The 13,412-nt window shown below is 39.6% G+C and overlaps 1 protein-coding gene across 2 annotated transcripts in view; it reads right to left on the bottom strand.

Annotated features, from left to right (window-relative positions):
- Positions 1-2,994: 2,994 nt before the first annotated feature.
- Positions 2,995-13,412, bottom strand: part of ATP2A2 (ATPase sarcoplasmic/endoplasmic reticulum Ca2+ transporting 2) — a 78,214-nt gene continuing 67,796 nt past the window's right edge. For both annotated transcript variants that reach the window (XR_016312623.1, XM_089676602.1), the window contains exon 21: positions 2,995-3,792. Coding sequence is in view for 1 of the 2 variants with exons in the window: in XM_089676602.1 (XP_089532728.1) it covers positions 3,779-3,792 (14 nt within the window). In the remaining variant the exon portion in view is untranslated. The remainder of the gene's footprint in view (positions 3,793-13,412) is intronic.

Genomic DNA, 13,412 nt, shown 5'->3' with positions numbered 1-13,412 from the left:
AATGTTATTTTGCAATTAGTAAAATAAGTATTTGATCCCCAAGCAAAACATGACTCGTTGGAGAAACTCTTGTTGGCAAGCACAGAGGTAAGACGTTTCTTGTAGTTGGTTACCAGGTTTTCACACATCTCAGGAGGGATTTTGGTCCACTCTTTACAGATCTTCTCTAAATCCTTAAGGTTTAATCCTTAAGGTTTTTTTGGCTGTCGCTTGGTAACTCCATACATTTTCTATAAGATTAAGGTCTGGAGACCTGCTAGGCCACTCCATGACCTTAATGTGCTTCTTCTTGAGCCACTCCTTTGTTGCCTTGGCAGTTTTCGGTCACTGTCATGCTGGAAGACTCATCCACGACCCATCTTCAGTGTTCTGCCTGAGGGAAGAAGGTTTTCATCCAAGATCTTACAATACATAGCCTGTCCATTGGCCCCTCAATGCGGCAAAGTCGGCCTGTACCTTTAGCAGAGAAACTGTCCCAAAGCATAATGTTTCCACCTCCGTGCTTGACAATAGGGATGGTGTTCTTAGGGTCATAGTCGGCATTTTTCTTCCGCCAAACATGGCGAGTCAAGTTTATGTCCCAGTGCTCAATTTTGGTCACATCTGACCACAGCACTTTCTCCCAATCCTCTGAATCATTTAGATGTTCATTAGCAAACTTCAGACGGGCCTGTACAGGAGGGGGACCTTGTGAGCGCTGCCTGATTTCAATCCATGGCGGCTTATTGTGTTACTAGTGATTTGTTTGGTGACTGTGGTCCCAACTGCCGTGAGATCATTCACAAGCTCCTCCCATGTAGTTCTTGGCTGATCCCTCACTTTTCTCACGATCATCCTTACCCCTTGAGGCAAAATCTTGCATGGAGCTCCAGACCAAGGGTGATTGATAGTTATTTTGTATTTCTTCCATTTGCGAATAATCATTCCAACAGTTTTCTTCTCACCAAGCTTCTTGCTGATGGTCTTGTAGCCCATTCCAGCCTTGCACAGGTCTACAGTCTTGTCCCTGACATTATTTGACATCTCTTTGGTCTTGCCCATAAAGTTTGAAAGGAAGAAAGATTTTGTGGACAGGTATCTTTTATACACATAACAAGTTGTCATTAGGAGCACCTTCTTAAATTGACAGGACTAGTCTGAGTACCACATGAGCACATAGCCAGACTGTGGGAGCCAGAATTATTGTTGGTTAGTAGGGGATCAAATACTTATTTTATTCACTGAACTGCAACTTAGTTTATAACATTTGTATTGTGTTTTTTTCTGGATTTTTGTTTGATATTTTGTTTCAATCATTTAAAATATACCTATGATAAAAATTATAGACCCTTCATTTCTTTGTAACTGGACAAACTTACAAAATCTGCAGGGGACCAAATAATTATTTTCCCCACTGTACATCTGGCAGTGGGGATTTAGTGAGGATTGAAAAAGAGTCCTGTCTGATTTCTGAGCAGTGCAGTCTGGTTCGGGTGCAGATTACAGGCTATTGACTTCTATGGGAACCGCTGCTGAATCGCACATCTTCAGCTGTGAACAGTTCAGGATCAGGTTTCAGCACAGTTTGCTCTCTTCCCTCTTTCCTCACCACCTCAGCAAAACCAAAAAAGCCTTGCAAATTGCATAAAAATCATCCCTGAACCTGTGAACAGTACAATCTGCAGTTGTGTCACAAAAACTGTGCCTGAACTGCTGAACATATAGATTGCAATCTGCACTAAAACCGGACCTTGAAATCCAGAACGTATATGTGTGAATCAGCACTTAGTACTCAAGGTCTGAAAAGCTCTACATTGCAGAGTTCAGTGCCTGAGGATAACTTACCAGATTCTTTCCACAACCATAGGCTTACTCACAAGCTAGTCTTCGGAGACTGGGTCACACCAGAGGCTGTGCCACAGCTGTGGACCTGGAGATCGCTTTGTGGGTAACAGTCCACCAAGATCTGTACCAGTGCCTAAGGGTCACATTTCAGGCCATCCTCGCAATATTTGTTCCAGCAGGATCCAGGCACTGCCTCTCGAGTTACTGCTGAGGATACACCAATCCTGAAAGCTGCTGTAAAAAGACCTCAGATGCACTAATATCCTCATATATCCATGGTGAAAACAACTATCTTGATTGAAGACCGAAAATTGCAGAAACAAATTCGGGATTAGTATCCAACCTCCCTAGACTAGTAAAAAACTGATGTATGACAGTTGGATGTGAGAGTATTCAGGGGCTGATTTAATGCTTTTTGTTTTATTAGTGTCCAAACCTACTGTAGATGACAGTATAATCTAAATGTTAGACTGTTCCACATTTCTGTGTTCCTCAATAGATGACAAAGAAATGCTTATAAAATGAATTTCCAAGTAAAAACCAGTCAAAAATGATAACATGTTGAGATAGGGGGTCTACTAAGAGATAAGGAGGGAGACTTTGGTTGGGAATTAAAGTGGAGCTCCACCCAAAAGGGGAAGTTCTGCTTTAAAGACTGGTCCCCCTCTCCCCATTAAGGATTGGCACCTTTGGAGAGCGGGTACCTGAAATTGACAGGTACCCTCTCCCACTGCGATCGCCTAGGCGATCAGAAGCAGAAGTTGTCCTCCTACCCTCTCTCCCCATAGTCTTCTGGGACAAGTGACAGGTCCCAGAAGACTACGGGGCCATTCAGGAAGCGCTGCTCTACTTCGGCATGTGCAGTGGGCCACATTGAAGATGCTTGCGCCTGGAACACAGGACAGCCGGTGAAACAGGCTGCGGGGAGGACACTGCAGGATTGTGGGACAGGTAAGTGGCTGTTCTTTTAAAAGTCAGCAGCTACAGTTTTTATAGCTGCTGACTTATTTTTTTTACAGTGTGAGTGGAACTCTGCTTTAAGTTTGGGGGTGTAATTTCATCACATGTAGATGACTCATGTTATAAAAAGCGCACTAGGCCAGCTCTGAGATACTATAGGAACACATTAAAACCCAGTAGCACAAGAAAGACAACCCAGTCACAAAAGTCTATAGTAGAACAAACTTTTATTTACCTGAAACCATGATGTCTGTATGATGCTCATGTCAGCAACAATTGAATTTATTTACAATTGCCTAAAGGCCAAACATGCGTTTGCAGTAACTGACATTGTTTTCTTGTAACAGAAGCATCACAATAAGTCGTATTGCACCAAAATGTTATCTGCTTTATAATTAATTTAATAAGTTACATTATTACAGTGCAAAAATGATATTTGCACACTTAAAACAAGTTTAAAAAAAAAACCTAAAACTTATGAAATGGTGATCTGGAGATTTACATTTTAAACATTCAACATCTGTACCTTTTGATTGAGTTTATAAATAGAACAAGTGCATATTGTACATAGCTGTTTATAAAGGAAATGATACAATACAGACATTCGGCTACTTACAACTGAAAGCATGCACTACAATGATATTGTACATGAATCAATGACATCTTACATGGCGAAACACAGAAACGTGGCTGCTCAAGATTTCTTCCTTATCCATTTGATGTTAGAGGGTCCTAATACTACATAGGACTCATGGCACCCCTCTAACAGCAAAAAGATTAATATGCATTCAATAAAATGTTGCATCTTCACTGTGCACTGAATAAATAAAATCCACAGAATTTTCTAATTCTGCTGCTGTGTATTGTTTTCAGTTTAGCAAATTTTCAAAGCCCAATAGACATGCCTTTTCTTGTACCCATTAACTGCCTCTAAACACACACATGCACGCAACAAAGCAATCTTACATCTCTGCACAATTGTTTAAGGAGGGGATTACTCCAGTTGTTCTGAAAAGGAAAAAAAAGAAATAGCATATCAGCTTTTAGAAGGCTGTAGAATGACAGGGTTTCAATTGTAAAACAGAAAATCATATTGCAGAGCCTAGAGGCCTATGATCTAAAAGCTCCAGCTGCCATTTGAAAGCTACTCTATGTCATACCTTTCTAGACTACATAAAAAAGGGAAGTATCACAATATGTCATTTTATATTATGCAGCAAAACTGCCACAAATGTTTTCATATTTGGGTTTACTACAGTAATTCAATGGATACTTCCCCTTAAAGAATATGCTGTACCATGTGCTTGTATGAAAAAGTATCCTGTTCTCTTTGTATTGTTTCCTTTGTGTGAAATCCTTGGTGTTCCTGCCAGTCCCTCTACTTATTAAAAACTGACCACACCTGGCATGAGAGCACGGCGTGGTCAGTTTTCTAGCTGTGCTGGGAACTCAGTGTGTTCTTCTCCGATGATCAGACTTCTGTTGACAAACCCCTACTGCTCAGCCATTCACTAAAAAGATCATTGCTCTGCAGTTTCTCCTTCCCCAGCTCTTTATGCAGCTAAGAGCAGAGGGTATGTGATCACTTACAAAAAAAAATTATAAATATCTTTTTCCTCTTTTTTTATATGCATACACAAATGGTTTGCCTTGCATTTCTATTTTAAACTGAATGGATTGTTTTACAAGGTGAGGTTAACATATTCTTTAGGAGGAAAATCTGATTAAGTTTGTAGGAGTAATTTGGGTGCACACTACCATCTACTGAATGTTGACCTACCTGTAATGTGAATTAGATAACATGGAAAGGAAGGAGCCTTCATCATTAAAATAAAAATGTCTACATTTTGATAAACTTAACAGCTATGGGAATAATATACTGTCACTTTAGGTTTGTGTTCAGTAAGCATAAATGTAATAGTAAAATATAAAAAGGCCAAGTATGACAAAATGTAAGCACAGTTTCAAATAATGCTTTTGGTAGACACTCAGATTGAAGTGTTTTATTAGAGAATTTCAGGTTGCAAGAATGTGTACTTGAGATATGTACAGAAAAGCATATAAATCTGCCAAAAACATGATCCATTTTTTGCAAAGGCCCAAATGCTTTCCTCCTCAAAGTTCTGTTTCAGCTGCTGTTTTGCATATCATTGAAAGAAGCCTATGAGGAGCCTTTGGATACTCAAACCATGCAGGCACACTTGGATACGTAATTTCCAGAGTGCTTTTAGAACAAATTGCTGACCTAGAGCCATGTAGGCAAGAAACAAAAGATTTGCTGCCCTGCACCCCTTTCCACCTTAGCTTGTAACCTGAATTTCTCTTCAAAACACAATGAAAGAAGGGTTCTCTATGAACTTGCTCTCTTAAGTTGGTATGAGGATGCAACAGAAGTAGTAATGGGCACAAGGACCACTTAAACCAGAACCCCAAGTTTCCTTTCACTTTAAATAGTGAAAGGAAACTTGCCCGCCTCCAGGACTTCTCCAGGGTGTCACCCATCCTCTGGAACTCCCTGCCCCAACCCATCAGATTATCACCTACTCTCCTCTCCTTTAGGCGCACCCTGAAAACCCATCTCTTCAGGGAAGCCTACCCCACCCCCTGCTAACTTGCCGACCTCCTCCACTCTTCCTACCACTCCATCCCCCACAGCTATCTCCTCCTGTGCCACCACCCCCTCCCTCCTAGATTGTAAGCTCGAAAGAGCAGGGCCCTCGATCCCCTCATGTTTTGCATTGTATTGGTATTGTTCTGTCACATGTTCTGTCTCCCTTTGTAATGTACAGCGCTGAGCGAACTATTGGCGCTTTATAAATACTGTATAATAATAATAATAATAATTTGTGCCAGCTTGGCAGAACGATCTAGTCACATTGTGAGGACATTGTAATAGATTTTAGAATCTTTGATACACACTGTAAAAGCTGAGTTGTCTTTCTGCATTGGTATAAGGGACCTCCCCTCTGCTGTCAGAAAGAGCATCGCTTGATGGCATTATCACTTTTCAGGAACAATCTTGTTTTTTTATGAATGAATATAATGCATTCTCTGATTGGCTGAGGTAAAGGTTGTGATGTCATCCATCCGCTTTTCCATCTTAGCCAATCAAAGAATGCTTTGTACTATTAATGAAAATACAAGGATGTTCCAAAACAGCTGAGATGCCAAACAAGCCATTCTCTCTTTACAGAGCAGAAGGGAAGTTGGTTGTACCAATGCAAGAAGACCATGCAGCCTATTGTATGTAGCAAAGCTACTACACTTTATTTCAGCATCCCCAGCAGCCAGACTGCTCTGCCGTGGAAATAGTTTGCTTTGGCCAGCTTGGTTTTAAGAGGAAAGGAAACCTGGTGTTCTGGTTCAACGCCTCATGTCCTTGTAAATATGGAATGCTATGACATTGTGCTATTATAGATGGCCTAGATTTTACTCTCCAGCAGTTGTTCAAGAACTATTATATAGTAAATAAAAGTAAAAGATATCCCTAAAATTCTATTCTAGCATTTCTTATAACACAGTGATTATCTTGATTTAAAAACATAACAGCAATGTTGTGTAATCCTAAATATACAACACCACCAAGGTTAATGGCATTCAGGTGCACAGTGAACTTCAAAATGGCAAACGTTTTCATTAGTCAATGTGTAGGTGAAAAAAGTGCGTTAATTTCCCCAGTTTGAATAGTAGAGGTGTGAGGTGTTAAGAATGAAAAGGAGCAAATGGGTAATTTATCACACATTTGTTATGGCATTTGTCCAGACTATTAGCAAGTGGTAGATTCTCAGGATCTCTTCAATATTTTCACAGGTGAGACATGGTGACCTTAGTCATACAGGAATCAGATGTATACAAGCTGCCATATATTAATTTAACTCACAACAGAAAAATGTCAATGACATTGGTTGTGAACAAAAATCTCAAATTATCATTCCCCTAAAATGTTTAAAACATCAACCACAGCATTTTGAGTTAAACTAGATTAATTAAAAACATATATGTATTTTATCTTCTATCCGCTCAAAAGTCAGTGAAGCACATTTTTATAATTGGTACTATATATAAATATATTTATTACATTATATATATTAGGGACTGATATGAATGTACAATATATGTAAAGAGCTGTGTAAATTTACAGTGCTATATAAGTACCTATAATAAAATAAAAGCGTGTAACTTGGATTACAACCTATAATAAAGGAGCACAACCACTGGAGTCAGGCCATTAATTAAAGTTCCCTGATAAGCTATGACGTGAAGTTGGACAATATGGGACATATTACTTACTATCTTGCTAATGAGTGATATACTGGTAAATGTGCATCATCACAGGGGTTGTGCACCACTTATCTATAAAAAGCATTTAGCTCTGGCCTGACTAGTTATACACACACTTGCAAAAACTAAAAATGTGCTTGAATGGCACCATAACACCATCACAGCACTTTTACCAGACAAAGCACCTGTACTTCACATCTACAGCAGAGAATATCATGGTAAATGTATGTTTGGGTCCACAAACAATTACAAATGACACTATTGAAAACAAGAGCTTTCTGGTGTCTGAACAAATAGACTATACTTTCCCCTAAATCAATTTTCATGGTGGAATGTTAAATACATGATTGTATTCAAAATGTCAGTCTCATTTGGTTAGGTCATGTGACATCACAATGCTACATACACAGGATAGATATTTCCCTTCAGGGGAGATTTACTAAAACTGGAGATGGCAAAATCTGGTGCAGTTCTGCATAGAAAGCAATCAGCTTCCAGGTTTTATTGTCAAAGCCTAATTGTACAAGCTGAAGTTAGAAGCCGATTGGCTATAATGCACAGCTGCACCAGATTCTGAGTGCTCTGGTTTTAGAATATCAACCCCTTCATGTCTCATGATATTAAACCAGGTATTTGTAAATAGTTGCCAATAGGGCAGTTAGCCTCTCCTGTAAATATGTGAGATGGACTTCACCAAATATATCAGTGTTTAATAGCTAGATTTTCTGATGATAGATTAACAAAGGCAATATGTTTATTTATTATACAACAGACCACAGCAATAAAAACTGGTTAAAGTAAAAGCATCTCTGTTGTGTATAACAACCGACCAGGTGTCAGCTTTCATCACCTACGAAAAACTTAGAAATCTTATACGTTTCCATATTGGGCTAAAATATCCATAACTGCTCATTACATATTCAAGCTAACCGGACTGAAAATAGCCATACAGAGTAACTTTTTTTTTTCCTCCTCTCTCTAGTAGTTCTGAAAGGGGGACTGGCTGGATTAGCCAATATATAGACAACTACTCATTATAGAATATACATATGTATAAGAAATGCGGGCATAAAGATATGGAACAGTATGCATATAAAATGTCATCACCAATTTAAAGCGTTACTAAACCCCAGTCCCTGAATTCACTATATCTGGTCTCCCACAGTACACACATGGAAGTGCAATTATTTTAGTAAATATAAACTGCTAAATACTTTTTCTCATCAGCAGTTAGAGCAGTCTTGTGACTTCCATCAGTGTGCAGCAGAGCACATGTTAAAGCTTGTAGGAGGAATTTTCTTTCTGCTCTCTGGGGATGCAAAACTCCAGATCTCTGTCTGGGCAGTGCTAATTGGCCCTGTGCTGATCACATGCACTCTCCCAAGAAAAAAAAAAAAACAAAACTCTAGCAATACACACTAAACTGAGCATGCACAGAATGGCTATGGTTCAGTCTGTCTTATCAGGAGATAAGACGTGGACATTTGAACAAGTCAGGATCAAACGGCCTTTTTACACAATGCAGAGGATTAACCCCTTAGGATCCATAGAGAGTATAACAAGCATGCTTTACTGCATATACAGACTGATTTTACTGTTGTGGGTATAGTAACACTTTAACCTCTTCCCATCCTGCCCATGCACATAATCAGCCAGACAGGAACAAAGCTGATGCGGGTGGACGTTTCTAAACTTCCCCCTGCATCCACGGCCTGGGAGTGTGCAACGGTGTGATCTATGCCTGCTGTGTCCACCAGACACAGCAGAACAAGGATTGGTGTACCAGGTCGCTGTGGACAGCCCTCATACCATGTGGTCACTGACTGGCCAATCAGCAATCGCATGCACCATAGTAAACAAGATGTAATTTCCTGACATCATTGTTTACTACAATCAGCTCTGATCAATCATAGAGATCACATAGTACAAGGCTATGCACAGCAGCCTTGTAAAATGTGATAAGCTGCAACCAATCACAGTTCTCACAGTATTTCTCAATGGCTGCAGGAACGCAGCCAGTGAGAGTAAGCTTTAACAGCGAGCATGGCTGTAAAAGCAATCACAGTGTAAGTTCACATATATGAAGATTGAGTGCGAATTGACCCGCATCGAATCCGCATGACATGTGAAATAACATTTCTTCCTATGGTGCCTGTTCCCATATGTCCAGTGCACTGGCAGTGTGGACTGAAAAAGAGTCCTGTCCCATTTCTGAGCTGTGCAGTCCAGGCAAAGGTGCAAATTACAGGCTTTTGACTTCTACCGGAACAGTTTCTAAACCGCGCATGTCATCAGTTGTGAACAGGATAAAATCCTGACTTGAACCCAATGTAAACCTGACCTGAGCTGCTGAAAACTACTGTGTCAATTAGCTGTGAAACCTGAGCTTCAATCCGCATCGCACATGTGTGAATCTAGCCTTAAAAAAAAAACAAAAAACCCTGATCACCCTCCTAAGTAGTACAGTGATACTGCACTGATAGGGTAATGGTATGTACAAAAAATAAATAAAATGAAAAATGTAAACTTTTTTTAAATTTTGTTCTATTTACTGATTTGGGTTATTTTCCTACAAAAAGAGGTAGCAGAATACATTTTGGCCTAGATTTATGAAGAAAGATAATTTATTTGCAAAATTGTATAAGATAAATGCATATTTTTCTTTCAAAATTTTCGGTCTTTCATTTATATAGCAAAAAATAAAAACCCCAGCGGTGATCAAATACTATCAAAAGAAAGCTCTACAAAAAAAAGATAACGGTTTCATTTAGGGACAGTGTTGCAAGCCTGTTAAATTGGCATTCAAATTGTGAGAGCACTGAAAGCTGACCTGGACTAGAAGGGGGTGAAAGTGTCTGGACTTGAAGCGGTTAAAAAAAATGCAATAAAAATGTCGAGTCATCAAGGAACATTATTTATCCTTTATACACTGCAAGATGTTTTATAGTTCTTAAAATACAGTGACTCAGCACTAGCACAGTTAGCAGCCTTTAGGTGAAAAGCTATTGGTGAAGATGATTTTCCTTCCAGTGCCTTATCACTCCGGGGGAGACTTGCTAACAATGGAGTGCAAAATCTGGTTCAGCTCTGCATAGAAACCATTCAGCCTTCAGGTTTTATTGTCAAAGCGTAACCGAACAAACTGATGTTAGAACCCGACTGGCTACTATGTACAGCTGCACCAGGTTCTGAGTGCTCCAGTTTTTAGTAAATCCCTCCTGTTGCTTTGCAACACATCAAAACATGATGTTATTACTGCTATTATAGAGACTACAGCTGCAAGCCAGTGTCCTAATCTAGTGCATGTTATTCGGACCATGACTTACATTTACCTTGGACCTTTTGATTGCATCTACAATAGTTTCCATTGCACAGTTTAGTACAAATTTGATACCTAAATCCCATAATGAAAGAATTAAGGCTCGTCTCAATGGAATTTTATCAACTTGTTTACTCTGTCTTTAAAGTTTAATGAAAACATTAAAAGACAGAAGTTTTAAAATAGGTCTGAAATTAAAGGACATTTTTCTTACTTAAAATGGAGGTAATTAGGTAAAATAGTATGAAAGATTGATGAAATGCAATGGAAAAAGTCATACACGACTTTCCTGGCAGCTTCAATGTATCAGACTGTGCAGTTAAACAGAGCTTGGTCACTAGGAATGCTTGCTTTTACTCTAACCATTTATGGACATAGTAGGCTTGAACCTCTTTCTAACAAAAACGCTTTCACTTGCACTTCTAAAGAAGGTAGCTAACTGTAGCAGCAGCTGTAACTAAATGCATTACGGAACAGCAGTGCAGCTTAAAGTTTACTAAAAACAATTCCAGATGGAGCTAAAAGAAGAGCAAAAAAAAGTATCTGTAATTGCACCTTTTGGCTAGGATACTGTGATATGTTTTCCTCAAGACTGAACATTAAACATTTCTTAAATTGTGAATCATGTTTAATATCCCACAATTACCAGAACAAACAGTAAAAGTGGGATATCTGCTTTTAGGACCATCTCATGATCTGTACTGTGGCTTAAGACATAAATACAACTTAAAGTTAAACCACAAGTTTATAAAGAACGAGAGAGTAAAACAGAACTCCAGCCACAATTTTTTTTTTTTATGATAGAAAAGGGGTAAAATTACATTTTCCAGTGTTTCTTCGCAGTTTCGTTCTAAGTTGTGTAACTAGGACAGGATAATTTGTAGAATTTCTCCAGCAGGGCTACAAATAACAATTAAAAGCAGAATTTTGGGGTTATAAAAAAACAAAACAAAAAAAAAACCCACACACTAACATACATACATCCCTCTATACTGCAGCACTGGTGTGATGCTGCAGCTGTCCCATGTCATCTCTAAGACCTAGAATTGAGCAATCAAAGGGCTGTTGATCACTCAGTTCTCGATCTGATTAGAGCGGAGGACAGTGACTGTCATCAGGGCAGGAGAGGTTCAGTGAAGCTGATCCAGCTCCCACCTAAGCACTGAAAGATAGAGCCAACTGTCAACAAGGGAGCTGGGTGGATCCTGGCAATATGGTGAGGACAGTGGGATGTCACCTGATTCTGGGACACAGGAGTGCAAAAGTGCACTCTTGTGACCCAGAAAAGATGTATGACCAAAAAAGCTCTCTCTTTTAAATGTATGAAAGGTGGTAAAGTGCAACAAGAAAAACAAACAAAAAAAAACTAAACTGGTTCCATTATTTGACACCACTAACATTCCCTTGCCCTCTGTTGCCTCTCTGGCACAAGCAGGAGGCAACAGAAAGAGGTAAAGTTCATGAAGAGAAAAAAACAAAACAAAAAGACTATCAGCACTCTACCCAAAAACTTAAAGCGGTAGTAAAGTCCACTATCAGTTCTGCTTTTAAGCCCCCCCCCCCCCAGGTGGGTTATGTCATAATATACTAGTATGCACAGCATATTAGCACATTATTACATACTTGCCTGTCAAACCGAGCCCTCTAGCACTGAGGTGTAATCAATTCGACACTCCCAACTTTTTCCTTCCAGGTTCTGTGCCTGCAGCTGCTTGATTGGCTGGGCTGCTGTCATGTGACTCCCAAGCATGCACACAGAGTCACATCGCAGCAGCACAGAACAGGGCCATAACTGTTCGTGGAGCTGCACGAGAGGCTTAGTGTACATGATGGTTGACAGGCAGGAAACATTTATGACAAAAGAGACCCTGTCAGGAATTTTTCACAAAAGAAAGTTTACTACCACTTAAAGTGAATAAAATTGCTGGGGTTCTAATTTAAGGGTTCCTTCATACTGGTCATGTTCATTGCCTAGGGCAACCCATTAGTTTATAATAGATTGCCACTGCAAGGCAAAAGGACCAACAAGTGACCCTGCCATTTTTTTTTGTTACACTCAGCGGATACTGTTAAAGCAGAACTATGCTGCATCTAAGCACCAAAAACGCTATTTCATTCACTTATAATATTCAAAGAAAACTCACCCATCCAACAATGTCTCTAAGATTTATTTTGCTGAGACATCGCTTTGAAAATAACCCTAACAATTTTGGTCATGGCCATCTTGAATAAGGGCAGATGATTCAAGTAGCATTTACTTCCTTGAATCCATCTGCTCTTAGCTCAGGTATAGAAACAAGAGGGAGTGCTTTGCTGAGAAAACCACTCCTCCCTTCCTGAAGACGGATGTCTGATGTCATTTCCCTAGGCAACAAAACCAGGAAGTAACAGAACAAATGAAAAAAAAAAAAAAAAATTTAAAGCAAGTAGATATGATATACTTTCCTATCAATTTACTAATGTTAGCAGCATAAGGATTAAAAATAGTCAATGTTGATTGACAGAGTGAAGTTCCTCCTTAAGGTGCCTAGATCAACCAAAAGCTTGATGGGAAATTGCCATTTTAACATCTTGGCGCCGCCGCCCCCCCCCCCCCAGCCCTTTAAAGGGTTTGTGATGCCACGAGGCGGGGCTTAGAGTCATGTGACTGATGTGACTGGCGGTCACATGATCGGAAAGCTCCCAAACACAAGTAGCAATCAGGACCTTGCCGTGAAGTGTCGGTAAATGTGGCCGGCCAGTAGCGCGCAGGGAGCTCCCTCTCGACACGGTTGTTTACATTTTGTACGCAAAAATGCGGCCTCTCGGCGTCAAAGTAAGTCAGTGCAAACAAAAAAATACATATCTGATCAGACAGATCTAGGATAGCGATTAGCAGTATTGACTACCATGAGATATTCCCGTAAAACATACAGTGGGGAAAATATTTATTTGATCCCCTGCAGATTTTGTACGTTTGCCCGCTTACAAAGAAATGAAGGGTCTATAATTTTATCATAGGTGTATTTTAAATGACAGAGAAAATCAA

Source organism: Staurois parvus, unplaced genomic scaffold, assembly GCF_062004578.1.
Source record: "Staurois parvus isolate SC_StPar_1 unplaced genomic scaffold, SC_StPar_1.0 ptg000014l, whole genome shotgun sequence".
NCBI lineage: Eukaryota > Metazoa > Chordata > Amphibia > Anura > Ranidae > Staurois > Staurois parvus.
The sequence above is the reverse complement of the archived record's forward strand: the minus strand, read 5'-3'. Positions and strand labels throughout refer to the sequence as shown.